A 27,765-nucleotide genomic window follows, 5' to 3' on the forward strand; every position below is an offset into this window, starting at 1 on the left:
CCTGGGTGTGGGGCAGCAAGGCTGCTTTTGGGTGACAAGTGAGAGCTTTAGCCATCCCAGTGAGGATCTGAAGAGGGTGTTTGTAGGGACACTGTGGCCCTTATGTTAGGAGCGTCAAATGTAAGACTGTAAACCAATTGGCATAAGGTATGCTAAATGGATCCCAGGACATAGAGCAATGTGCCCTTTTTAATAAAAGTGGAAACTACATGTTTTGGGTCAGAAGGAGCGTATTTGAGAAATGGGTCTGTGGTGATTTCTCCTCCTCCCTATGCACCTTATTCCTCCAGGGCCAGGAGGTTTTGAGGATGGGAGAGGTAACAGAGCCAGTCCAGCCTGGAGTGTCAGCAGAGGCGTTCTCACCTGTACTGCCAAACCCTCCCCGAGCTGGCGGCCGGCAATGCCACCGCCACCGGGCTGAGCTGGAGCCAGGGCCAAGATCCTCCGCCTGCAGCCACTCTCCCTGCTGCTGCCGGTGACCGCAGCCCTCGGCGCGGCGAGGCTCCCGGGCTGAGGTGTGGGCTGTGTTAGTGCTGATGGTGCTGTGTGTAACTGCTGAGCGGGGAGTTAAACCAAGCAGCTTCCTGGAAACTGCTGCAGATAAGGCTTAACGCTCACATCTGCACAACAGGGCCCCATCTGTCTTTCAGGAAGCATCTACCTTTAATACATCTTCATTTCATACCTTAAAAAAAAAAAGGGGGGGGGGGGAGGGGGAAACAAATCCCCATTGAATTGCAGTGGAAAAACTTTCTCCTTCCACTTATAGAATCCAGTAGTTAGAAAGGAGCGACTCCCAATCCAGCAGAATCCATAGCTCACATTGAAGGGGGTTAGGGTAGGGGGTGAGTGTGTTTTCTTCAAGTAGGTTTTGACTTCCAGATCCAAACTTATGTGTCCTCTTCTGGTGGTCTGAGATTTGGGAAACAATAGAGCCAGACCACTCATAATTACCTAGGCTTTTAAAGACCCTGTCTTCCTCTGACTGTCACAAGTTTGGGGAAAAACACATGACTTGTTTTTCAGAGCTTTGTCTGGCTGCGTTTCATGGAGCAGGAAAGATAAGGAGTCCTGCGGGACCTCTGTTTTTAAGCATGAGCTCAGTGCTGGGTTTCACACCTCCCTATCAGCGAGTTTCTGCCTGTGCAATGCCTTACCTATCTGGGAAGAGGCACATGGCGTTTCTGCCCGAAGTGCCGGCACTCAGCCCTGGGGGTGCTGGGGGAAAGGCAGCCCTGGATGTGTCTGTTTGGCTGCAGCCCAGCAGCACATCACTTCGCCAGCACACTCTGAGCAGATCGGGACATCCTGATGCACAAGCAGCCCTCCCCGTGCCACCAGCTGGCTGGGACACTTCAGCTGCCACCTACCAAGGCTGCTCAGTCAAACGCGAGGTGGCCAAGCCGTTTCTGCTTTGGCCCCATCAGGTCTCCCTTCCCTAAAGCTGCTGAGCGATTTTGTGCGTGAGCCCAAGCAGCTGCTGCCTCCAGAGATGTGTTTTGTCCGTGGCAAAAGGAACCTGAGAGGCAGTGCATGTACCCGTTTGCTGGGTTAGCAGAGCACCTGCGGCTCGCCGTGTGCGTGCTCGGGTGGTTTTGCTGGGAAGCATCCCACGGAGCCTGGCAGCCTGCTTGCTCCAAGGCAGCTCCTGGGGCACCGGTCCGCCAGTGCGTGGAGACACCCACTCATTCGCGTGGATTGAAATATAGCCCGAAATGGGCATGATGTGGAAAGAGGTGGAACATCAGAACCACAGGGATGTTGGAGATGAGTAACAGGGGCGGGGATGCTTGTGTCAAACCAGTGTCTGAGCTGAATCAGGCTGAAAAGGTTCACAGGCAAAGGGTGTAGGGCGATGTGTGGTCAGGCTGGTTTTGGAAGCTAAAAATAGGAGCAGAGTGGAGTCAGTCCTTGGTTAATCTGGGTTTGTTAAGGCCAGACATCCAGATCCAGTTCAGTACTTTCATTAAAAGGGCTGTATTTACAGAGCTGCCGAACTGGCCTGGGGCCCACTAGGGTGACCCTGGCTGCTGGGCACTGGGCCAGTTTGACTGGGTGACTTCGGTGTCCTCCTTCAAAGGCTGCGATGAAATGTTGGCCTGGCTCATTCTCCTGAGACCTCATACAGTGGGTCACGAGCAGAGCTGGGATTTCTCTGCTGAGCATCTCGGCCCCAGGCCCGCGAACGTCCGCCTCTGTCCTCAGGAAACCCAGTCATGTGGGACTTGCCCAGAAATTTCCTCTTTTGGTCAGAACTTCCCATCTTCTGTCCTGACCCATCAGCAAACCTTTGAAAGCTGAAATGAACACGTTTGCCTGTTTCTGAGAGATTTGGAAAGGAAAACCAGCCCTTCTGCGTATGCTGGCATGAATGAGGCTTGGCTTGTGATTTGGCTGAATGGTGAGACGTGATTTGCCCACAGCTGGCTCATGTCTCATGTGAATTATGTGGAGGCTGGAGTAGCTCAACCCTGTATTGCACACCTGAAAACTCACACAGGAACCAGGCATCAGGCATGACCCTGCTGCGGAAAAAGCTGCATGCAGAATTTGCACGTGGTTAGCAGCAGAAAGCCTGCTGGCAGGCCACAGCTTGCTAATGTCTAGCAAGCACACTGCCAAAATGCATTTCTGAACATGGCTAAAAAAGCAGCCAAGCAGCCACGGACTTCCCAAGGAGAGGGAGCGGAGGGAGGCAGGGCAGGGAAACGAGCAAGCATTGGTGATGCCATCAGCCTCACATCCCCAGCAGGCAGTCTGCGACCTCCCTGGGGACACCCTGCGCCCCCCCGGTCAGGGTGCAGGTCCTGGGGCCGGTGCTGGGCTGGGGGTCCAGGGCAGAGCCGTGCTGGTGAGCGGGTCTGCCACAGGTGCCGCCTGCCTGCCGGAGCTCACCTGGCGTCTGCAAAAGCCACCTCTCCCGGCTTTGCCCCACTGCCCTAGCAGAAAGGAGATTTTCCCCGCAGTGCCAAGCAGCAGAAAGAGAGAAGCTAGGTAATTTCTTTCTGGTAAGAAAACGATCAATATACCTATCTGAAACATAGCTGGCTTTGTAAGGGACACGTGCATCACCCTGCATTTCAACAGTCAGGCCGAGTTACTCCCTTGAAAGCATTGCAATTCACTGCCCATTTGGTGATAGGCAAATCCCCCCCCAGGTAGCTCTCTGCAGCTGTGGTTCCCTTTTCGCTGCTCATGTTTTCACATGGCATCTTTGGAAAGACATGTGCAGATTTCAGAAAGAGCTGAAGCACAAAGCAAAGGTGAGAAAACTGATGGGTCAGGAGGAGAAGCTGCTGCTGCTCCCGCAGAGCTGGCTGCTGGTTAGCTGCCCATCCCCAGCTCTTGAAAGCAGGATTCTCCACGATGTTTGGCTTTCCGATAGCCTGAATGGTGTCTCCTGGACATACCTATCTGTCCGGCGATGGAGGGGATGCTGAGGGCAAGTCTATCAGTTTTGATGGGGTTGAGATGAGTCCTGAGCCTTGGTGCCTCCAGCCCCAGCTTGCAGGCATGAGCTTGGGGATGCTGGTATGCACTGGCCAGGAACGGCTGCATGGGTAGCACAGAGCATCACACCACTTTCCTAAAGGAAATTACTGCTACCAGGGAGAGGGAGGCACAGGAGAGAGGATGGGAAGAGCAGGGTGTCCTGATGGCCACAGGCTGGCGGCTTGTTCCGCCTGGGAAAAGCCCAGGCCAATCTAAAGGGCAATTTCCATCGCTTCTGACGCTGTGACAGGACATCGCCGGCTCCAAACTGCGAGAGAGATTACTTTGTTTGCCCACAGTCAGCTGATTAAAACGGTGTTTTCCGCACATTTGTGCAGTGATTAGTGATGAAATGCAAATCATATGCAAATGGGCACAAATGGCTGGTGTGCGCAGCCAGCTCCAGTCAGGCACTTTCATTTCCTCTGAGGCGTTTGGGTTCTTTCCGTACCCACATGGAGGAACAGGATGAACCCACTTGTGATCTGAGCACACAGCTGAAGTGAACAGCGCAGAGAGAGTGGCAAAAATCAGCAGCCGCCTGGGTGCATGTACCGAGTGGCATCTGGTTTGATTGCACCAATACATGGAATACAGCTTATGCAGAGATCTTTGTTAATAAACAGCTACGAACCACACAAATAAACCTTCCACATACCTTGCTTCCCAGCCTTGTTTCTTTTGTTTAGCAGGGCCTGGCTGGAGTCCTGCTTGTGGAATAGCCTGTCACCTTGCAAATCAAAATGCTGTAATGGCTGCTGGATGCAGCAACGAAGTGTGCTTATCTAAGTATCAGATTTGGAAAGAAGGTCTATGAACACAATGAAAGCAACAAAACAAATTCCCAAACCCTTTCCACGAAGAAAAATTGCGAGAAGTGTGTGTGTGTGTGTATGTATATGATGTATGCATATATGCATATTTTTAACTTGGCTCTCTGTTCTTTGGCTTGCAGACCCAGAGCATTGCCTGAGTCTGAAATTCAGCGAGGCTGTGTCTTCTCATTTCCAGGCACCTTTGCAACGATGGCAGGGCCAAGATAAATAAATAAATAAGGGCTCGTAGAGTGAAATATTATACTTAATAAGGCTGACGAGTCCTCCTGACACCCAGTTGTGAAAACTTTAAAAAGTGTCTGTTTCCTGTAGCTATCAACATGCTAGGAAAAGGGAAGCCCTATGGGCTGGTCAGATTTTTCCCAGCGGCTGCAGTGACTTTTGCAGCTGGATTTGGTTTGCCTGAATATTGCTCATTTTCCTGGTGCTCATAAGAGCCCTGGAATGGAAAGCCTGGCTCCCCTGGCACCGGGTGTGCTGGCAGGTGGAGGGTGCCGGCCCAAAAATTACTCATCCCGATCAGCTCTTGGCTTCCCCTGCAGTTTGAGGAAACGAGCTCAGTTCATGATAGACTGAGTACAGGAGGCCTAACGAAGGGCAGAATTCATGGAGAACCTACGTCCCATCACTCGGCATGCGGGTCTGCGGTGCCCAGGTCTGCGGTGCCCGCGGCACTGCCCTCCCTGACGCGGCTGCCCAGGCGGCACGTACCCACCAGCTGGGCAGCCCACGTGTCCCTGGTGCCTGTGCCTGGCCGGTGAGCCCGAGCGCAGCGGGAGGCAGGTGGCTCCGGACCTCGGCAGGCAGAAGCAGCACAAGCCACATGAAGGCTGCGAGTGTCTGAGGCTGCTGCAGCTCGGTCTGCGTGCCTCTGGGCTCTGCATGTGTGTGTGCCAGTGCCTGTTAAATATACATGGCTCTGCTATTTGTGGGACACCATATGTGTACCAGAGAAGTAACCAGGCGGACATGTGACTTGCTGTGCTTCTTAGGAAGCGCAGAGGAATCGGAGCCTGTACCTCGATCTTCTGTGAATTGGATGCAAATCTGTATTCTCCAGCTTTCAGACCAGCGTCCCTCTGATATTCTTTCACGGCACAGCTGTTTCAGTAGGGAAACAATGGCGGTTCCTGGCCCTAGAAGGAGCTGTGGTGGTCCCCCATGCCTCGCCTGCCGCCCAGCCCCGGACGTGGCGCAGGGCCCGCTCTGCTCTCCGGCTGGACATCACTTGTGTTCACTGCTTTGCTGGCAGGGCGCATCGCGAGTAAATCGTCATCCTCTTGGAATATGCTTTGAGCATTTTTATCTGGGTTTCTGGCAGCTTGGAAGCATACCTTTCTGCCTATCTGCTAGGATTTTGACATGAAACTGTTTACTTGAGATACAGAAATGGAAATCTCGTTTTCACAATTCACCGTGGAATTTTCCTCCAAAGATCAGTGAAAGCAATCATTAATGTGGGGCATCATTTGTAGCTCTGTGCAGAATAATCCTCTAGGCTCTCTGGCAGCTATGAATTGGAAAACAATAAAGACCATTACTGGAGGGTTCTTTTAAAAAAAAAAAAAAGTGTTCTTTGATACATTGTATAGCGCTCAGGAGAGGAGGCAGCAAATTAAAAATCTCTCAGCGAATGCATGCAGCACCGTTCCAAATTCCTAAACTTGTGCGCTTTTTTCCCTTCTTTTTCCATGCCCTGACATCTTCCCTGAGTAGTGCCAATATAGTTGGAGACTTTTGCTAATGTGCTGTCCAAAGGCTCCTCTGGGGAAGCAGCAGCCGTAAACAAGCACAGACTCCACCGGCGAGGGCTCACAGCTGCACCGGGCTCCTGGCCAGGCTCCTGGCTGGGCTCCTGGCCAGGGTGGCTGCGAGCCCCGTGCCCATGAGTGGGCACCCACCCGGTGCCACCAGCCTCTGAGCGCTCCTGCAGGCGCAGTCGCTGCTCTCTGCCCACATTGGCCCCATTCGTTTCGAAGCGCAGTCGAAGCCTGCCGAAAGCTGCAAGGGGGCAAATCTGACTTTACGGTGCAGCCTCGCAGCCCGTCCCCCCCAGCTGGTCGGGGTCCCTGTGCCTTCTGCGGTGCATGATGGCACTGCCAGCTGCCGGCACTGCTGGACGGGGCTGCCCTGGCTGTTCCGGCAGCTTCTGGCCATCGGGCTCAGGCTGGGAACTGCAGGCACGTGGCCAGAAGCCCTGACCCTGTCTGAGCTCTGCTGCAGCTGTGGTGGGCAGGGTCCACGTGAACCTGGAGCACCCACACAGCTTTAGAAATGCGAGTGAGGAGGTGGAACGGGGCTGTACGTGGCACCTGGCAGAACCCTGCCTGGCTGTGGCAGGTACACTCAGTCCTGTGGCAGACATGCTCAGTCAGTTCAGCATCCTGATACCCAGTCCAGAACAGACACCCTGAGGAGATGGCGTGAAGTGTGTGATGAATGAGAGTGGTGGGGGCTGCATCCCCAGCCTGTGGAAGGGCACCTCAGCCTGTGTGAAACAGACCCTTTGAGTGGAGTCTCCTGCTGAGATTTCATTCTCTTCTTGGAAAGCACTAATATCCCCACAACAGCACCTATCCAGGCTTGAAGGAAAAGCTGATGGGTTTCAGAAAGAGGGGCAGAATACAAAAGGCAGCCTTTAATTCCTGTCTGGTTCTTTTGGTCAATTTGTTTTCTTTCTACTACATTTTGCTACAGTTTCCTCGAATCCTGACAAGCAGTGTCTTTGGAACACTTCTTAAAAGCACCTTTTTTTTCTTAACACTGTAATTACCATCATCAGTATGGCTTTCCGGAGCCAAAGGCAATTAATGGTGGGTTTGTAGCTCTTTCTTCCTCTCCCAGGCCTTGCTCTGGGAGGGCTCTCTGGGCAGTGTCGTTCCCTTGGCCTCCCTCCTGCCCTCCCCCCACCCAACAGCTCCAAAACCATCCCTGTGCCTCCCACCAGGCCCAGGCTGGGGAGAAACCCCCGAGCACAATACTGAGCTGTGTTTCTACCTCTTTGTGCTTTAAATGCTTCTAAGTCTTCCAGCCACTTTGGCCCGGAGCTGAACGCCAGCCTTGTGCCTCTGGCTTTCCCCAGCAGCACCGGCTCACTAAATCAAGCTCAGGACCAAGGCAGCCGAAAAAGGAGACTCACCCACTGCAGATCCCAGGCCAAGTACGAGGGGCAGGTGCAGATGCCCCGGCAAGCCTCACTGCTTACCTAGCGCAAGCTGATGAGGAGGGCTACCAAAACTGCCACGGAGAGCCTGCCATCCTCGCAGCAAGCAGAAGCCCGTGCACTGAGACATCCACCACTCAGAGGCCAGCAGTGAGGAGGAGGAGGAGGAGGAGGGGAGGCACACAGGCAGGATTTCCCCAGGCCCTGTGGCTGCCCCTGCCATGGGCACCCAAGACAACCAGCTTCCCTGCCACGGCCAGAGCTCCCAGCTCCCCAGTGGCTCCCAGGCACAGGGAAAGCCCTGCTGAGGGCACAGCCTGTGCAAAGACAGATTTGGCACTGGGAGAGGATGGAGCATCTCCAGAGCAGATGAAATCTTCCAAGACCTTGAGCTGCCAGTTCGAAGAAGCCTACGCATTTTGCAGATTTTTAGAGTCTTAGAACTTGGTCTAAATTAAGCAAATTTCTATGGGATTGGCACATCCTAAGCACTGTAGAGATCCTTCTGCTAAGTTCCATGCTCTGCAGCAAAGCATAAGGAAGAGAGAATTACTCAATATGGTGTTTGGGAAAAAATGTTTGCAAGGGCAAAGCAGCATACTTTTTCCCTGAAGCTGAGTCTTCAGTGGCGAAGATGGTGGGGCTTTTCATAGCTCTCTCAGCAGTGGCCACCCCACGTAGAAAGTTTTGGTCTGAGTGGCTAAAGTCTGGCAAAGTATCAAGCAACTGAAACAGACTTTGAAACAGTGGAAAGTCATGGGCAAGTTCAGCGACAGGCACTTTGACATGCTCTGCCTTCAAAGCCCTGAGCACATCAGGCATCCGGATGAGCATGTGTAAGATACAAGCATCAGCTGCAGAAACGGCGCCTGGGAACTTTTCCTTCTTGTTGTTTTAACTAAGGATTGCAGAGGGATAGAAACCAGCTCCTGGTCTCTGGGGCTGTGGGAGAATTGCTGCTTCCATGCAATGTCAGCAGTTTCCAGCACAAGAGCAATGCGCAGCTGGACCTGGCGCAGCCCTTGACATGGGATGCACAACCTGTGGAGTTTGAGAGAGCCCTGTCTTTGCAAACAATCCATTGGGCTTTGGCTTCTGACCTTTGGCTGTCACAGGAGCAAATCCAGCATGTGTGTGCCCATGGAGATCTGCAGCAGGATTTTCCATCCGTCATTCTATATACTCGTCAATCCTCTGAGCTTATAGACAGGCACTGGAGCTGCTGAGCTGGCCACGAAGGGGAGTCATTTTTAGCCCCACGTTTAGCTGAATTTAATTTGCTCGCACTGGGAGGTCTCTGATGGGCTGAACACACACAGGCAGGTCTAGGCTGAGGGCGCAAATGCTGCTGCCACAATTGCCAGGAGCAGGGCTGGTGCATGGCGGAGGCCTCTGCAGGCAAGGACTCTTCTGTATTGCCATTTTTAAATGCTCCTTGCTGTTTCATCCAGATGCACATAAACTGAATCGTGGGCTTTTTTCCCCAGGAAGAGGGGAGAGCGCTGGCCCAGGCTGAGCCCACGGCAGAGCCCCTGCCCAGCTTGTAGGGCTGCGAGCCATCACAGAGCACTCCGGTGCTCCTCCATGCTCACGTCCTCCATGCTCACGGTTCTCTTGGCCACTCGGTTCCTCTTATTTTAGCTTTGTTTAAACAATCTCCTTGGTAACTGAGAGACAAAAGCAGGGTTTTTTCACCCTCCTAGTAGGGTTGGTTTCCTGCCTATCTGGGCACTGGGAGGGATCCTTATCAAATAGGCATTCTCTGTTGTGCCCCCACCACAGGCTTTAACCCCATGTGTCACTGGTGATTTCAGAAGACCCGGTGTCTCTTTCAAAGGGTTTTTATACAGAATTCCAGTTGAGAGGGCTGTATTTCACAGTCTGGTGTATGGCAGTAAACAGACAGCGTGTCCGTCACGCGGTGTGAACGGTGGCTCTTGAAATTGCCCGCGTGCTCCTGGCCTCGGCTGTGCCCTGCAGCAGGGGAACCCTGCTGGAGTGGCTCTTGTCAGGGTGCTGCAGCTGCCGGAGGGGCAAGACCCTCCAGCCGGGTTGGGGAACGGCAACTTGGGGCGGCAGCACCCTCCAGCCGGGTACCGCGGCCCTGCACACCCTCTAGCACTTGCCTCTGCTGGGACACAGCAGCCGGGGGACGGCTGAGTCCCCTGGTCTTCTCAGGGCAGTTTCAGAAAGGCCCCTGCGACAGGACAGGCATTAATCTCTGACACCTCCTGAAGACCTGGAGGTGTTTGAAGAGGCAGGGACAAAATTCCATCTCAGCGCTCGGCTGACACGTTTTTTACCTCTGCCCTCTGGAGAGGCAACTCCTTGGAAAGGAAGGAGGAAAGAAAAAAAAAACCATAATGAAAACAACTCCTAAACAGTCTGAAGTGTTGGCTGCATTTCCAGCCAGGGGAGGTAAAATCAGCTCCTGCACTTACTCCCTCCTCTTGAGAACAAGTGGTGTGCAGCAACACAGATTTCAGAGGCAGACCAGCTTTCTGCCCTGCTCTGCTGTGTTTGGAGCCAAGCCCTGGGGCCATCTGTCCCCTCCCCGTCATGTCTTGCGGGGCTGGGGGCAGAGGGGGACCCCGCTGCTGGTGCTTTGCCCCAGCACGTGCTCTTTCTTGGCCAGAGCCATCCATCCCCAAAGGATGGAAACAGCAGTGTGATAACACCAAGCAGCAACTTTAATGCAGAACTTAAGAGCTGAGATTTTTGAGGTCATTTGTTGACTTAATGCTCCAGCTGTTGTCACCGTTTGAGGCAGCACTGCCGCTGCAGCAGCCCCGCACTGGGGGTGGCGGGGGAGCGCTTCACTGGGCTGCTTCTGAGTTTGCTCACGGCCTGGGTTGGGGTCTTCAGAAATGAGTACCCCTATCGCTTCAAGCTTGTATAACAACAGCATTTCCCATGCCAATACCCAGAGGCTTCTTGTCTTTTACTCAGCCAGGTAACCCCCAGTACAGGTCCAGCACGGGTGACTGGCCAGAGGGAGTCTAGACCTGGAGTGAACTCTGCAGCCAGTCATTCAACTTGCTAAAATGTGAGCATTGCACTTGAACCTCCCTTGACACGAGATTACTTAGAACTTCTCCTAATAAAAGTTCAGTGTAACACTTGACAAACTCATAAAAGATCAAAAGGCTTTTCCATAGCTTGGGAGTCCATTAGAGTCAGCAGGGCCCCTGCAGAGAGGGCAGGTAGAGTGTTTGCTGTGTGCTGCACCTGCAAAAGCAGCTCACACCTGCACACACGCACGCACTGCCTGTTGAGGCAGATGTCATTTTGTTCAGCAGTTTGACTGCAACTTGTGTGCATGTGTGTGTGCACCCACATGTGTTTTGCTAAGTTGGCAGAGAAGCTGTTGAGAGCAGCAGGGCATGCCAGGGGGAGCAGCGCAGCACAGAATAGTTCAGTCACAGGTACCTGCCGAGCCCTGAAGTTAGTCACTTGCATCGCTGGGCAAGGGATGACAAACACAGTGATGGGCAAGTGCATGGTCCTGCATTTGGGTCACCACTCCAAGAGTTTTGGGGGAGTGTCTTGAAAAGCAGGGGCTGATCTTTTTGGGGCCAGCCAGCAAACAATAGGAGTCAGGTGCATCCCTGACTGAGCAGGGAGTCAAAATGAAGCTGGACACTGCTCCTGAGAGGGAACCTGCACATTCAGGATCAGTGTTTGCCCTCTGAATTTCTGCAGCACCCCTCTGCTGTCGCTGAGCATCCCCTCGTCCTCTCCTTTTCCCACGTACAGCTGCTCTTCCGGCAGCAGAGCTGCCAGCCAGCAGCCCTGGCAGAGTGGCAGGGCGCAGCTGAGACCCCTTGTCCCGTGTCTTCCTAAACAACAAGGAGAATTCTCCCTTGCCCTGAAACCCAGGCAAGCGGCAGTTGAAATGTGCCTTCCCTGGGAGGGAAGCACTGCTATGACTGATACAAAATCTTGCGGCAGTGGCGATGCTGGAGCAGTTGATGCACAGCAGACGTATTTTGAGCTTCCTTGAATCCTGATTCCTGGTGCTTGAAGCCATGCTATTAGGCATGGACTTATTATTTCACATGGTCCCCACTGTTTTGTTTAGTCAGCGAAGTTTGCTAAATGATTTACAGGGCTGCAGAAATGTCCTTTCTGCTGGCAGTTGCTCATTGAAATTCATTTTGGGGAGTGCTGAAGCCATTTCAGTAAGAGCGATGGGTCCTGTTTGAGGAGCATTGTCATGGCAACTGTGCCAGGTGCACACCGGGAAGAGGAACTCGTATTTATTTGAAAGGTTAGAGCAATTAATGTCTTAAGGAGGGACGCGGCAGTAAAGAAAAGCTGCATGCATATTTGGGTGCGTGGAGAAGCAAGAAGCACTTGTATGAGTTTCCAGTTGTTTTCCTTGGGGAAAACATGTATGAGGGCAATCAGGGAGATGGAGGGGGGTTTGACCCAGAGGTTCTCTCCCACCCAAACCCCTTCTCAGTTTTATTCCTCACCATGCATGGTTTTATTCCACTTCAAGTTTTCCAGCGAGGATTTGAAATCCAGCCTTGAGCCTTTCTCAGCTCAGCACACATCTCTTCCCAGCACACACCGCCCCCCTCACCCAGCTCCCTGCGAACTGGGGCAAATCTTGCCAATGGAGCACCATGAAACACAGGAGCCGGGTTTCCATCCCCTTGGCTGCCTGCCTGTATTACCCACAGGCCTGACTGACCGGCCAGGCACAAGGAGAAAGTCCCGGAGAGGGAGAATGGGGGAAACGCCAGATTTTGGCTCTGAAACTGCAGACTTAGAAATGGGATTTGCAGGGGTTTGTACTGAGCGAGGACGCTGGGCTGAGCTGAGGGACTAACGGTAGTTTTTAGCTGGCATGGGTAGGGTTGTACGAAGCCAGAGAAGTTATTTCTGCTCCGTCAGCTTTCCCAGGCGCCTTGAGCAATTGCTGCCGGGGGTGTTTTTGATCAAATTCACATCAAATGTGTTTTCCCTCCTAGTCGTTGTCACTTGTATTGCACTGTTTGGGCATGCTGTGCTTGGAGATCCAGACACTGATCTAGATGGAGCTCCTCCTGTCTGGTCCCCCAGCAATCCTGCCTCTAGCAGGCAGTCCGGGAGCTTTAAGGACAGTGGATCACCGTGCATGGCAATGGGATCGGGAAAGAAGAGCAAAGCACTGTTTTGTCCTGGTGTTACTGCATCCAAAGCCACGGGAAGGAGGGGGGCACACCTTCAGCTGTCCTAGGACAGCAAAACGTTTCAGTATGGCCAAGGGCCCAGGCCCTGTTTTGGGGCAGATGGGCAGTGCTATGCATCCTTGCCTAGCTGGCCGCTTACAAAATGTGGCGTTGGCAGATGAACGAAGAGGTGCATTAGCCAGAGCACAAAATTTACAATCAGATCCAAGCAAACATCGAGGATTCCCCAAAAAAGCACTGCTGGTCTGACAAGTCCTGCCCAATACGGTCTTCCTAAGAGGAGAGTCAAGCAGCATTCAGTCTAGCATGTGAAATCATCTTGCCTGGCAATCATTGCCCCTAAAAAGTGTTTTCTGAGGCACTGAGCATCAGCTGTGCCTCTCATCTCCCAGCTATTTGTGCAGCAACAGCTCTCAGTCCTCCTCTCCCTGCAAAGCACCCCTCATGTCAAGGCCAAGGAGGAGCAGGCTGGATATTTTTCCAGGATTTTCCTGGTAGTGGTGCTCTGAAGCAGGCCAGCATTATGTAGTTGAGCCATATGGTGTAATTTAAACTTAATGCATCTTGAGGCCAGGGGAGCAGTTGGTTTACGCAGCCATGGAAATGACAACACAGCCCTGTGGTCTTAGAAAGATTGATTCAGCGAGCCTTGGAGAAAGAGGCAGAGGGCAACCAAGAAAGTAAGAGCAGAGGGATGAATTTGGGCTCCAGAGGTGGAGGGAGGACAGAGGAGCTAGTTCCCCCTCCCACTGCTTGCAGTGCCCTGGCTGGTGTGCTCAGTCACGGTTTTGGTAGGCATCGGACTGTGCAGCCCTGTGCAGACCTGGGCCGCTGGACCAGAAGAGCAAGCTGCCACATCAGATCAGCTCACATCCACGGTTCCCAAAGCATGCGTCAGGCTTAGCTTCAGGCAGGTTTTCCTTTCCCCTTTATGTCGTATCTGCAGCACGCTGCAGGCAAAATTTTCATGAAGTAAGGACATTTCATGGCAGCAAGGCTTGGCTTGGCAAAGGACCCTGCATGGGTGACTCATGGGACACCTTACAAAGATGGGATCCCATCAGCAGGGACAGAAACCCTAACGAACCCTCGGTAACAGCTAAAATAATTTGTGACACAAGGTCGTTCACGTAATGCGGCCCATTTCTGCACATCTTCTGTCCCTCAGGAAGGTGCATCCCCTCGCTGGCCTTGCCCTCCCGTGCACCCCCTGCCAGGCACGTGTGCCCTGCAGCTGGGACGAACGTCTCCGCCACAGACCTCGGCGTCTCTCTGCGTGCGAGGCTGTCGCCTCCTCACCATCAGATGCAATTTTGTTGTCAAGTGATGGAAGAAAAGCCTGATCTGCTCCTTTTCCTTCCCAGCAACAAGATGACTTCCCTTCTCTAGCAGCTGTCAGAAGTTTGAGCAATGAAGCTGCTAAGTGCATAAATGCGCTCCCTGGTGCCCCGGTTGGGAGCGTGTGTGCCGCAGACAGACACGGGGAAGCTGGGTCTCCTGGCGTCTGTGACAGCATGAGTGGGGCCTGAGCCCTGGGCAGGCCCACCAAGCGGGCAGCAGCCAGGGAGATGGGGAGCAAAGTGCAGCAGCGCAGGGGTGGGGTGGGAAGGAGCTGCCTTGCCCTGGGCGGTTGGCTCCAGCCGTGGCCTGGGGTCTGGCCCAGGCTCCTCACTGTGGCCACGGCCAGTCTGCACGGCCTGGGCCGCCAGATCCAGTGGTGCCCAGCCCTGATGACGGTTTGGGAGCTTTGTCACCCACGGCACCCAGTCCCCTACAGCAGCCCCCCTGCCCCTCGGCCCGGGCGCTGCCGCGAGCTGCGTGAGGCAAGGAGTCTCCCGAGCCACGGGCCCGTCTCATGGCAAGCTTCAACTCGGCTCACTGAGTGACGGCCTGACAAGCAGGTGTGTGAGAAATCGATGTGGCAGCTTTCTGGGGGAGTCTGGGAACCTGTGCTGGAACCGGCAGCACCAATGGATGTGGCTTTGCAATGTCACCTCCAGAACTGCATCCCATTCTCTTGCCACGGTTGCTGACCCGCTGGGTGGAAAGTGCTTGGCTGTCGGGGGTCAGGGCTGGCAGCACCAGGCGTAGGCAACAGGGCTCCACTCCCGAGTGCCTACGCTGGGCGTTGTAACCATGAGTCTGCAGCTGAAAGCCCTCCGAGCTCTTCATGTGGTTCTCTGGGCTGATCAGTGGAAGCTGGGCTGGCGACAAGCTGCATAAGTGCATTGCTCCCTCTGTTGACTGAGGAGTGTCTGTCTGTCCGGGTAGCGACAGCATGCCGCGTTCTCATGGACAAGCTAGTTACTGACTGTTTTGTCAGTCGGTTGGTTGTGTGTTTAGAGGGGTTGGTTTGTTTTCCTGGTCCACTGGAGACACCATTAGTAGCTATGTGCAGTACTTCTTTGCTGTTCCAGCTCATGGGTGACTTGGACACAATGATGCTTTCTTAGCTGCAAGATCTCCGATCTAGGTGCATAGCGGAGTTGGGGTGGGCAACATCTCTGGATTGGAAGGTCTCTGGTCCAACCTCTTCTCAGAGAGCCAATGTCAAAGCTAAAGCAAGTTGCTCAGGCAAGCTTTGAATATCTCCAGGGATGGAGGTAGCTGGCCTCATTCTCTTACTTGAAAAAAGAAAGAAAGAAAAGAAATCAGTGTTAAAAAGACATGACTACTGTTCTGAAAGAGAGCTGAGAGATGCGTTGTGTAGCAATGAAAACCACCTTTTTGCTATGCTGAATCTGAGCAGCAGTAGGAAGTGAGTGCTGGGCTTGAGACACCTCTGCTCCTGGAGATCTGGCCCTGGCAAGAACTGGTGCCCTGGAGGATGTCCCCTGTCCCCCAGCACATTCTGCCTGCATCTCTCTAGAGCTGATTGCTGATGCCCTGGAAATAGTAAGCTCCCTTGGTGTAGAGGAATTATAGATGACTGTATGAAAAGTTTATTTGTAAAAAGTTTGTGATGATGGGTAAAAACATGAGGTATGAAATGTTAAAAAGAAGAAAAGAGTTCAGGGTCAAGTTGTCTGGACTGTATGAGAAGGTCATTTGTAAAAAGGTTATGATGATTATTAAATACCTAAGGTATGAAATAAAAGAAAAAAAGAAAAGAAAAAAAGAGGGAAAAAAAGGGGGGAATCATGGAGGATTGAAGCTGGGTTAATTAACATCGATAATACACAGCTGTGGGCTGGCTTCAGGGGCGGTGGGTTGGCTGGTGTGGATAAGGTGCAGCTGTGGCTGGTTCCTGCTAAGTGGTTAAATAGCTCTAAGGGGTATGGAAGAGGAGCAGTCAATGAAGAGAGATTGGGACGAAGTAAAGGGAGGAGAGAGAGCACCCTGGATGAGGAGAATGCGGCAGAGGGACTGGCCTGAAGAGTATGAAGAAACAGCACAAACTGTAGATGGACCTTTGAGACCTTGGGGGGGATTGATGGCTGTGCTGAGGCAGGGCGTGCTAACTACTTATTGATGTTAACTTGGTATGTGATGGTAAAAGACCTTGTTGCAGCTGGCTAGTTTTGAGAGTGTCGTGACACCTTGGTACTTGCAATGCTGGTTGCTTGTCCAAGACATGACAGGGTTTGCTGCCATTTCATGTCACTAAGCAGCACCGGGTAGATTGGGAACAGTAGGATTTTTGCAAGTACATTGAGAATGTCCACTGGTGCACCATGACTGCAGATACTCAGGTTTGGAATGAATGCAAAGGTCCATGTAGGCTGTCACCAGTTATTCCTGGTGCCATCTGATCCCACAAGAGGGAAAAGCTAGCAGAGACTGGAGAGCTGAGGGTCCCAGCTCCATATATCTCTGCCCAGTACTGTACCCTTCTTCTCATGTGGCCTTGGTCAAAAAGTACTTGTAAAGAAATACTTCTCTGTGGGTTGCTGTTCTGCTCCTGTCACCCTGTGCTAGACTGGGCTAGCTCGTTACGTATGTACCTGTCCTGGCACATGCATGGGGTTGCTCACAGGGTGCCTTCCCAACTGGCGTTTTTCTCCAAGCATGCGCTCTTTTATTGCCCTGCCTCTGCTGTTATACAAAGCCAGTTTGCTTGCCTGTTGCAGGACAGGGCTGGGTGTCCTCTGTCTAGTGCCAGGTCCCTGCTGGGGTCACTTGCAAGCAGGCAGCTGGGGGCTCTCTCATGCCCTTTCCAGAGATGTGCCCAGAAGACACAGGCTGGCTCGTGTGCTTGTGCCAAGTGCACATCACCCCCTAAGAGGAGCTATCTGCTGTCCATGGCACTGAGCTGGCACTAGCAGTCACATTGCTCTCCCTGCACATGGGATACTGCAAACACCGAAAACTTACCCGAGCTCAAAGTGAAATGGGATAAATCCACAGAGTGTGGCTGAATACACAGAAACCTGGTCTGGCCAGGAAAACCCCTGAAACACAAATACCTGGGGGCTGAGAGAGCATCAGTTGGAAATGCTGTCTATATGCCCATCCTGCTTTTATACCCTGCTACTCCAAGCTGCTCTTGGCAGTCATCAGAGGAAGAGGCTGTGCTGGATGGCCCCGGGGTCCAATTGGGTATAGTAGTTCTTCCCTTGGTGCACCATCTTCAGAGCACCACCAGTCAAGAGGACTTTTCCGTGGGCTATCGTAACGAAGGGCCACATGGGAATGCTGTTAAAAGACCTGTATGGTTCAAACGAAATAGCACGGTTTGAAATGAAAACTAAATCCTGATGGAGAGCATTGGACTTGGAGCAAGGGCAGATTTGTATGCCATCTTCATGAAGATGCTATCCTTCTCTTCTTGCTGCTGGGTGTCAGCAAGAGAAGAGCTAGAGCTGCAACTCTGCAAGATTTGTTTTACTCTGTGATTTCCGGTACATGGAAATGAGATGAAACTCATTCCCTCAGCAATTGCCTTGGCTACAGACCCAGGGAAGAGCAACTTCTGGTACAGAAATGCAGGCAGTTGGATGCAGCATGGATACCCTCAGCCTTCATGTCAGAGGAGGGCTCTTTAGCTGAGGCAAAATGGACTCAGCAGGAGTGGAAGGAAAACCCCAGCAGCAGCAGAGACTTGCTGCAGACTTCCCCTGTGCTGTCACCGGGGCTCTGTGCGATGGGCAGGGAGGAAGGCAGGAGGTCTACCATGGTTTGGGGCGACACGCAGCCCCATGCACCTAAACCCATCGAGGAGATGCTCCAGAAATTGCTTTTTCCCACCAGCAATGTGACCGAGGGACAAGGCAGGAAAAAAATATTCCAGGTTTTTCAAGGGCTGTGGTGTTGCACGCTTACGGGACTTGGAGTGTTTGGCTTAAATACCCAGCTCCTGGAGACATTAGATTATGGCAGGAACACCACTTTCATCCCCAAATCAGAGCTGATCCCAGAGGATTTGAGGGACAGCTCGGAAACACTGTCTAGATTGACCCCATATTCAAGGTGAAGAAAATGTGTAATGCTTTAGAGGCTGCTTTAATCTCCTGGTTTAATCTTCTGGTTTTACCCTGTCTCGTGGAATTGGGACTCCTGGATTCTGGCCCTGCAGTGACTCAGCAGTGGGGGTTTCAAGGTGCTGTACAGTCTCCCTTTTGTTTTCTCTTTGCACAAGCGCTATCACATCTTGTCTTGAAAGAGCTGCTGAGCCCAGGAGAGAAGACTTTAAATGCAAATTTCAGCACGTTCTCGCACTGCCACTCTTCCTCCTGCTGTGTCCAGCTGGGGAAGCCAAGGGGCAGGCGGAGGTCTGAGCTGCTGCACTCAGCCCCGCATCCCAACTCGTTCCGCCAGCCTTCACGAGCTGTCCTGCCTCTGCCGGGCCCTCCTGCTCTGCCCCGCTCACACCCTGTATCGTCATGCAAGAAAATCAGCCTGACGCAGCAAGGCGCACCTTCAGGAGAGAGGACTGTGGGTAGCAGGCTTGCAGAGCTGAGTGCTGAATGCAGCAGGAGCACAGGACGGGCGAGCCCCCCGGGAGCAGGGGCTGCCATCCCCCGCCTGCCCGGGCAGCCCCATGCTGCTCACCTCCCCACCGCCCGCTCGCCCCAAACCTCTGCCGGGGGGGGTGCAGTGAGAAGCAGAGACCAGGTCAGAGGGTCCACGAGAGCAGGCTGTCATCGGTGCACGTCCTAGATCACTGACCAAAGCAGTCCTTACCCTAACGCAGGACAAATCGTGCAGTTGCCTGATCCTCCTCCTCCATGATCAGACGCTGCAGCGTGGCTGCACACGTGCTGGAGCCTGTGGAGGGGCTTTGTGCAGGCGAAAGGCAGTGGGTGGGGGCCAGGCACGCTCCAGGAATAGCCTGTGTTGTTTTCAGATACTCACTGTTCCTCAAACAGATGTGATCTCAGACACCATTAGGAGAAAATCCTTTTTCCTGGGACTGCCGTCTCATCCCAGAGACAAATCTGCCTCAGCAATTCTTGCTGATTGGAGATTGATTGGGAGAGCGGACTCGCCGTTTGTTCCTCCCACCCTTTCCCCCAACAGCCTGGTGCAGCAGGAGCAGCGGCGGTGCACGTGTCTGCCTGACGCAGAGCACTTGCTCGCACCCTGGAAAGATCACTTGGCAAACTGCGTGATAGCAGCAGCCGCTGGCAGCGGCACTTGAAGCCCCGGAGCCACGTTATTCAGGGAAGTCAGGTCAATGTTGGGTCTGAGCATCAGGAACAGCTTTTAATTGGCACCCAGGTTTCTTTCTGTAAGAGAGAACTGTTTTGTGAGGCTTTGAAGAATGCCACACATGGCAAGCCAGGACACACCACCCATAGGTCGTTTATGTCTTGATACCTCTGCTGCCCTCAGAACTGATGAAGGCAGCATTTTAAACTGACTTGCCTGAGAAAGGCGCTTTTTTTTTCGTACATGGGGGCAGGGTGCAGTGGACATTTTAATGGGATTTGTCAGGAAAATTATTGATTTTGTTAGTAATGTTTTTGAAATTGTGCCATTCTGTTAATTCTGTCAGTCTGTCTTTGATAGCTTGGCTGAGAGCATTTTTGCATCCTTCATTAGTTTTTTAATATGCGATAATTTCCCCTAACTCATCAATGCAAAACAAGATCAGTTGTGTGCTTGGTAACCATTTTTCCTATGTACAAACCTATTGCAGCAATAATTATAAGCAGAAAAAATTATTACAGATATCAATTATAAAATACAATTACTCTGAGCTGTGCTGCATTGTTACACTCTTCACAGCCATCACTTGCTCTTAAGTAAATGGTTTCATTATAAGCATGAAGGGCAAACTTAATACACTTCTGACTCATAGCAAACAGCACAAGAAATCATCCTGGCTGTTCCTCCAAGTGCTTGGCGGTGTTTGCGCCGAGAATAAAATGTCGACTTTGCTGCCAAATACTTGTCAGCTTAACAGAGGGGCTCTGAGTGGCAGTACAGATGTGCAAAGAGGGGAGAAAGCCAGAAATTACGGCAGCGTGGCCTGAGTTTCGCTCCCCTAGAGTGTGGCTTCCTTCCATGTTTATGGATTTTCAGTGCTGGGACCTGCCAGGAACAGCAGATCCTCCCTGATCATATATTAGAGCAGCCTGAGGGCTACTCCGGCTTGTGCTGGCTGCCTGTGGGAAGTGCAGAGGAGCCAGGGGTGGGACAGGAGGGATTTTTTTGAAGGACAGAACAGCCGGGCTTGGGCAGCGGGAGCATGACTGGGGAGCTTGTTTAAGCGAGAGCATTCACAGGAGGGCAGTGCTGCCAGGCATGGGGAAAAAGCAAACCCCGCCAGGTCGTTGGCTCACAGAGGGCTGCAGTCACTGCACTGCCTTTTTATTTGTTGCTGTTACTGCCTTCTAATTTCTTGTGTGGGACAAGGTCAGAGCCAGGAGGGGGTCCCCTCCCAGCAGCAATGCCATGCGCACATGGCAGTGAGCAGGATGCTCCAGGCTGGGGCTGCCGTATTTCTGCCCCCCACCTTGTCTGTGCAAGGGCTTTGCACTGCAGGGAAGACCACAGTAGCCCCGACTCCATGCACAAGCCTGTTGTACCCCCAGTTTGGCCACCTTCGGGCAAACATCTTTCAGCTGAGTATTTCCAGGCTGCTTATGTGAGTCCCTGAAAAGAGCTGGAAAACTTCCACACACATTTTTTCCCCTGGTAAAGCAATTTTTGTTCTACTGGGTGCCCCAAGGAGCAAATCTCTCTGCTGGTGGCCACAGCGTCCTGCAAGGCTTTCACCCTTTGCAGTGCATGCTTCATGGCTGTGTCCTGAGTGGTTCTGCCTTCAGACCTGCCCTGCTGATGCTGCAGGGGAAAATTCAGGAATCTGGGCCATGTGAGGAGAGAGGCTTGCTGCATGGCTCTCGGACAGGAGAGGGCCAAGTCTTTGGTGCTTGGGGAAAGATATGCTGCTTGCAAAGGAAAAGTAAAAAGTCAGATCTCACTGTCAGTGAAGCTTTCCTTCACCCTGCCCTAACAAGAAAGACAGTCTTTCCCTTATGTTACCTCCACAGAAAAAGTCCCAACTCCAGCATCCCTTTCAAGCTTGTCAGCTGGAGCCTCCAGAGCCCAAACTGAGCCGCTGATCAGGGTGTTGTGCCTGGCGAACAGAGCCTCCTCCGTGCCCAGGGCTGCTCTGGGCAGTGCATCTGCTGCCAGGGGCTTGGTCTGCGCTGCTGCCAGTGCTCGTGCCCCCGGGGCCCTGCGTGGTGTGTGCAGGCTCTCAGGGGGCTATTCCATGCTATTCCGTACCTGGGGATTTTGGAAGGGGACGTGTCTTGCTGACCCCGGGCCGCGGCACCTCTGGGGGAGGCTGGGCCAGGCTGCGTGGTGCTCAGCTGTGGCCTCTGGCTGTGCCGGGGAGGATGGAGGATGGCACCCTGCGAGCTGCTGCTGCGCCGACCATGTGGTCCATGCTCAGCTTGAGCCAAGCCCATCTCCTGCCCTTTGCTTGCGGCTGTGCTGCCCCTGTGCTACCAGACCCACTGGTTTCTGCCTGCAGCCCCCTTCTCCTGCCATCTCCACCCTCCTCGTCCTCCCCCTGTCTCCCTTCCTCCCTTTTCCCCCCTTACTCTTGAATCTCTATTTCTTCTTCTCTGTTCCAGCAAAACGATATCAATCAAGGTGATAGATGATGAGGAGTATGAGAAAAACAAGACCTTCTACCTAGAGATCGGGGAGCCCCGGCTGGTGGAGATGAGTGAGAAGAAAGGTGGGGGACGTGCTCCGGGGCTGAGCCCAGCCTGTGTGTCCCTGTCTGGCTCACTCATGCCTGGCACCTGCAACACCGAGCTCACATCCCCGGTGCCTGTGGAAAAGGGCAGGAGCAGGGACATTCCCAGCCCCTCTGAACTCAGCCCCTCCCTGGCCCACCGAGGTCCGACCCCGGCTGGGCAGTGGGGATGCTCCTGCCCTTCTCCGTACGCCCCAGGGGGGATGTGCCGCCGCTTCCCCCCACCCAACCATCTCTGGCACCACGGCACCCGGGCGGACGTGAACTGCATGTGTGTGTGATGCCAATCATGTGTTTGCCTTTGTCTTGTGTTCCCACAGGAAATTCATTACCCTTAGAGTACTTGACCGTGAGGAGTATGAGAAAGAGTGCAGTTTCTTCCTTGTGCTTGGGGACCCGGTGTGGCTACGACGAGGAGTGAAAGGTGTGAGAGTAAAACCAGACCAGCTCTCGAGACGCTGCCGTCCGCTTTCTCTGTGTCTCCCTACTCTCACACTCCTTTCTCCTCGCACTTTGGCTCCCGGCCGTTTTGCCCTCCCTCCTTTGAAGCTTGGCCACTGCACCTTTTTGCTCTGTTTTCTTTCCTCTCTCATTTTGGGAGCACTCCGTCTCACTTTCAAGGGCCCCCTGGGAGCAAGACACGCTCCCGGGACGGTCTCAGAGCACCCAGGCAGGGGACAATGAGCATCGCCAGCCCCAGAGAGATTTTGAGAGCGCTGCCCTGCCACGTCGCAGCTACAGCTTCATTTAATCGAGCAGAAAATCCAGTCTCGAGGAGTAAAAAGGCGATGCTGCATCATTTTTATCGAAAGATAAAATAGCCCTCTCTTGAAATAAAATGCATGGCCAGAGCAGTAATTTTATCTTTTTTATACGGGCACTAGGATCTTAAAATAGCTGAGAATCATGGCACAAGCAGGTAATACCGTAAGATGCAATCAGTCTAGGAGAAATCAGGTTATACTTGAATAAAGTTTCATGGCTCTGCACTGGGTAATAGCTTCTCATAGAAATAATAAAAACAATTTCCTCTTTCCTCACATTTCTAAACTAACTGCAAACCTTCCCAAAAAGACAGAGTTCACTTATTTTTCTGTGCGTATCTTTTTTCTGCTAGGAAATTAAGTGAAAATTAATGGCAACAGCTAATTCTGCACGCTATTGGTGGGCTGAGCAAAAAGCAGGTTTGCAGTTGCTTACGACAATTAGTTGCCCTACAACAGACCCTTACTAAAGCCTTTGTGAAAAAAACTGGTAGAAGCATTTGGTCTGTCTGCCTTGGAGCTGCTTTCTAGTTTCTCAGACATAAGCTCTCCCTTCAGCAGGCGTGGGGTTGCAATGTATTATTTGCTCAGGACAGCAAGGGCCCCCAGCGGTCCCCACTCTGAGTGGGGACACGCTGCTGTTATTCAGTCTAAAACCACATCCAGCAGCGATGCCGCATTCCCCTTCAGCACAGGGGCCATCCAGGTCAGCTGCGTTGCCCCCTCCATTAGATTTCCCGCTGCCTTGTGCGACTAGCCAGCAGAAGCAGGGCCATAAAATCAAGCACACTGGCACGTGTGGCCCAGGCTCTGCGGGTGGGATTTGTATCCCAGAGCGGTGCCAGGATAAAGCTACGTGTAGGCAACTCAAGTTGGCAGCTCTGGCTTTGCCCAGCTTCACAGGGAGCAGGGCCGGCTCAGCCTCACGAGTCTGGCAAGAGCAAACACACTTTCTGGGCCCCAGGTTTGAGAATTGTGGTACCAACTACGCGATCCAGCAGAAATGTTTATTTGAGAATAAAAGGAAAAGGAGAGGAAGTTCCTCATCTTCCTGGTCACAAAGATACCAAGGAAACCTGAGGGAAGCTGAGCTTTGCAAACTCACTGGTTTGCCTTGGAAGGCAAGTCAAGATTTTTAAGGATGCTATTTGCTGATTTGGCCATGCAATGATTTTATATTTTTTTTTCTAACTTCGATTTTGCACTTGGTTTTGTTTGAGAGGCAGTGAGGCGGGGCAAGCTGTGTGCTCGGCACCCTGGAGACGAGAGCGTCTCTGAAATGTCACCCTGAGGCCAGGTAGCCGTGGTGGGGTTTGTGCCTCAGGGGCCAGGGACCCACCAGCGCACTAAGGGAGAGGCTTTTTCTTTTGTTTTGGAGACCTAAAATGTTGAGCAACAAGATCCTTGAGCCAAGCCGTGCCACAGACTTTTCTCTCTTGTTGCATACGCCAGAAGCGCAGCTGCCTGCTGGTGCTGTTGCTCCCCATTAGGCAGCTGGAGGAGGTCAAAGCCAGTAGCCGCTGCGCATGGGGCGTCTTGTGTCCTCCCCCAGGGCAGAACTGCCTCCGAGACCAATGGAAGATCTTGCACATACAATTCAAAGGGGAAAAATGAATTTTTGGAGTGTGCCTTCTAATCCCATATCCACCCCATGTTTGCAATAGTTTTTATTTTAAATCCACAATCCCATGAAACGTTTCTGTTCCTTTATTTTTAGTGCCTTTCTCTCAACACTAATGGTATCCTGCAGCTTTACAGATCTGAAATCTCTGCCCTGGGATCTGGAGTCTTTCTGTGGATATCCCTTTTGATTTCATTATTCATTTACTTTTCTTCTTCTGTGTTTGTCTCTGTCTGTCTCCTTCACAGCCCTGTTGTTGAATGAGCTTGGTAAGCGCGCATTCGTTTTTCTTTTCCATTTTTCCAGTTTGTCTGCGTATTTTCGGAAGACAATTGGGTTTGCTTGATTTTTTTCTTTGCTCACAACATTCTCTTTTAGGGTGGTCAGCACTATTTAAGTAAACTCAGGTACTTAATGCCACATCTTTCCTTGGAGTAGAGCCCCAAAGTCACTAACGTTAATGAGTGGTAGCCTGCTTCGGCAAGGAGCATTTTTCGGGAGTGGCGTTCTTACGCCACAGCAAACCCACCAGCCCCCGAGTTAAACATGCACCGTGCAGGTTAACTCATAACCTCCTGCGCTGGCGTGGCAGGAGCAGGATTGCCTGGTGACTTAGGGATGCCTGTGGCTGGACAGGAAAGTTGGCCACTGCTTTTTGAAGAGGCGGTGCAACCTTGGCCTCCGGTCTTGGGGAGATGTAGAGCCCACCACCCAGCCTCTGAATGTCTTGCTGGCCATCCTCAGGACAGGGTGGCCGGGGAGGGCAGCAAAGCCACCCCCATTCCCCTGCACACCCCCAGCCCCAGGACAGGCTCTCACTGGTTTTATCCACTCCACATACATGTAGACCCCGGGGGACGGTGGCGGCAGATGTGGGTTGAAGAGCCTGCACGCAGGGCTGCCCACACTGCCCCTCCGGCACCGGCCCGGCCGCGGGGCAGGGGAGGAGCACCATGTCCCTGCGGGCTGCAGGCTGTCCATGTTGCTGTGCTGATGCTAATCCTTTCTCTCTCTCTCTCTTTTTCTCATTTTTTGTTTCATCTAGGTGGCTTCACCATCACAGGTATGGATTTCTGCTCTTTCCCCCACACCCTGTCCCCCTCTGTCCCTTGTTTCAATGGCCATGTGCTCACCCTGCTCTTTCCTCTTGGTTTCCTCTTTGCTTTTGTTCTGTCTGGAGACAAACTCTGGAAGGGTAAGAAGGCGCTGGGCCGTGGCCTCGCTGCTCTGGCCGCTCACGCTAACACCATGTCTTCTCACAGAGTGCTCTGCCTGCCGTGCACGACTAACCCCACCTCGGGGAGGGTGAGCCGGCGCCCCTGCAGCCACAGGCAGACCCCCTCCATCTCTTGGAGCAGAGGGTGCTTCTCCGCTTGGTCCAGCCTTCCCCTGCCTGCTGCCACACGGGAGGTGCACAGGGCTCTGCACAGCGCGGGGAGCCTGTCCCCCCACCCCAGGCAGCAGCTGGGGTGCCCCAGCACTGCGGGAGGTGCAGGACCCCATGGCAGCTTCAGGCAAGGTGGCCCCTGCCCTTCCCACCAGCGAGACCCGGCAGCAGCGTTTGCCCATCCATCTTCAGCCAGCTGAGCATCCATCACTAGGCTGAGACTGCAGGGGGAGAAGGTCCTGGGTCCCACACGTTGCAGAACAGCCCCTCAAGAGCCCTGGGAACAGTAACTCAGACTAAGGAACCTCTGGCCACCAGGCCAGTCCCTTTGGCCTGCAGGAGCAGAAGGGCTTTCCCACGGTGTGGCACCGCTGTGCCGAGGGGCAGCTGGCGCAGGAGTGACACTAACCCCATGTGAAGTAGGAGTAGAGTTTACTAACCACACGGGTGTGCAGTCCGTCCTGCTGATCTCCTGCTGATCACTTTGATAGGCAAGCCTGTCTTCAGGAAGGTCCAGGCTAGAGATCATCCTCTTCCTTGCACCGTGGTCACCATCCAAGGTACCCACAGTGTGACGCTCGAGGGCTGTGGTGGTCTAAAGCGGGCTGACCAGGGTGTTCACCTACTGACAGTTTAACTACAGTGAAACCAGCCCTTTTTTTCCCTGATGTCCCTCTGCTCATCCCTGGGGTGGGCTGGAAGGTTGCTCAGTGGGGTTCTGGACAGTGGCAGTGACAAAAGCCACGCTGCCTGGGGTCCCCATGCCCCAAAGGTTGCATAGACGCCAGTGGCGGTGCAGACCTGCTCCGTCGCTCCTGTAGTGCCTCCACTGCCTCCTCCCTCAGGGTCGGGGGCCAGGCCATGCCTGTGGGTGGCTCCTCACACCAGTATGTCCCAGCACTGTTGCCTCCAGCCTCACCATGACAGCAGGAGTTTCAGACTTTCCAGCTGCCAGCCTCCTCCCTGAGGTAAAGCCCTGCTCAGAAGGAGGCAGAGCCCAGGTTTCATACCCATCTCCATGCCGGGGCTGCTGGCAGCTTACTCTGGTTGTAACAGGCTGATGGAAATGTCCTGACCATGCCCTGATGCAGCCCTGGAGAGTTGGGAAATGGAGCAGCCTTAGTGACGATCTGTCTCCTCCCAGCATCCCTGCAGGAGAGGCAGCAGGTACCATGCGATACGCTGTTCCCCAGTCCTGGGGTGAACTGGGCTACTTCTGAGGCTGGACAAGTTGTGGACCTCTTGCCAGCATTTCCCAGCAAAACTACCTTGTCTATTGCTCCATGACCACCTCCTCCTCAGCTACTTCTGTCACTCACACTCCCACCTGGAGGCTTCCTGACCTGCCCCTCTGATGGCAAGCCAGCTTCAGGGAGTGACCAGCCAGGCCTGGCTCACCCATGGGCTCTTTGCTTTGCAGAGGAGAATGAAGAAAAGCAGCCACTGACCAGCAAGGAGGAGGAAGAGCGTCGAATCGCGGAGATGGGGCGCCCAGTCCTGGGGGAGCACACCAAGCTCGAAGTCATCATTGAGGAATCCTATGAGTTCAAGGTACAGTCCACGTCCCCTGCCCCTGTTCCTCTTCCCCTGCAGCTGGGGACTCTCCTTTTGTGTTCGCACATGCTGATGGTGTCACAGCAAAGTGAGGCAGCTCCTGGCATCGCAAGGTCTCAGAGCAGGACCCAGGGACACTTTGAAAGATGGCTGAGCCATGGCATGATGAAAGGGTGGGAGTCAGTCCGGTGAGATGGCGATGGGTTAAAAATACACTCTGCATCCTCAGCCTGTCCATCAGCCCACAGCCGTAGTCCTTGGGGGGTGATCCCTGACTTTCTGTCCCACTCACAGACTGTTCGTGGTTACTGTCATACAAGCAAGTCAACGCAGTGAGCCTAAGAGCTGACTGGGTTCCAAAATGCTGCAGGTTGCTTTAAAATATAACCTGGTTCTCACAGTGATGTGCTACACCCAGGTCCTACTTCAGGTGGTCTTGAGTGAGCCCCAAGCCTGGGACCCTCAGTGCAAAGGGCTGATGCCCTAAATGCAAGTGATGGTTGTGAATCTGAGCTGCTGTGAATGTCTGTGCCAGACCGAGAGCTGAAAACTGGCTATTTCTTCTCTCTTCCATTTTTCCATAGCCTAAAAAATAACAGACCACCCGTTCT

The 27,765-nt window shown here is 53.2% G+C and overlaps 1 protein-coding gene across 4 annotated transcripts in view; it reads left to right on the plus strand.

The window, feature by feature from the left end:
- The window catches only part of SLC8A1 (solute carrier family 8 member A1), a 116,384-nt gene that overhangs the window by 78,157 nt on the left and 10,462 nt on the right, over window positions 1–27,765 (plus strand). The window contains exons 3-8 of one of the 4 annotated variants that reach the window (XM_055714411.1): window positions 21,701–21,807; window positions 24,462–24,482; window positions 25,259–25,276; window positions 25,394–25,408; window positions 26,092–26,160; window positions 27,021–27,151. In XM_055714411.1, coding sequence (XP_055570386.1) covers window positions 21,701–21,807; window positions 24,462–24,482; window positions 25,259–25,276; window positions 25,394–25,408; window positions 26,092–26,160; window positions 27,021–27,151 — 361 coding nt within the window. Of the gene's footprint in view, window positions 1–21,700; window positions 21,808–22,148; window positions 22,253–24,461; window positions 24,483–25,258; window positions 25,277–25,393; window positions 25,409–26,091; window positions 26,161–27,020; window positions 27,152–27,765 lie in introns of all 4 variants that reach the window. The other 3 variants (XM_055714407.1, XM_055714409.1, XM_055714410.1) reach the window with 3 other exon arrangements.

This window comes from Falco cherrug, chromosome 6, assembly GCF_023634085.1.
Source record: "Falco cherrug isolate bFalChe1 chromosome 6, bFalChe1.pri, whole genome shotgun sequence".
Classification (NCBI taxonomy): domain Eukaryota; kingdom Metazoa; phylum Chordata; class Aves; order Falconiformes; family Falconidae; genus Falco; species Falco cherrug.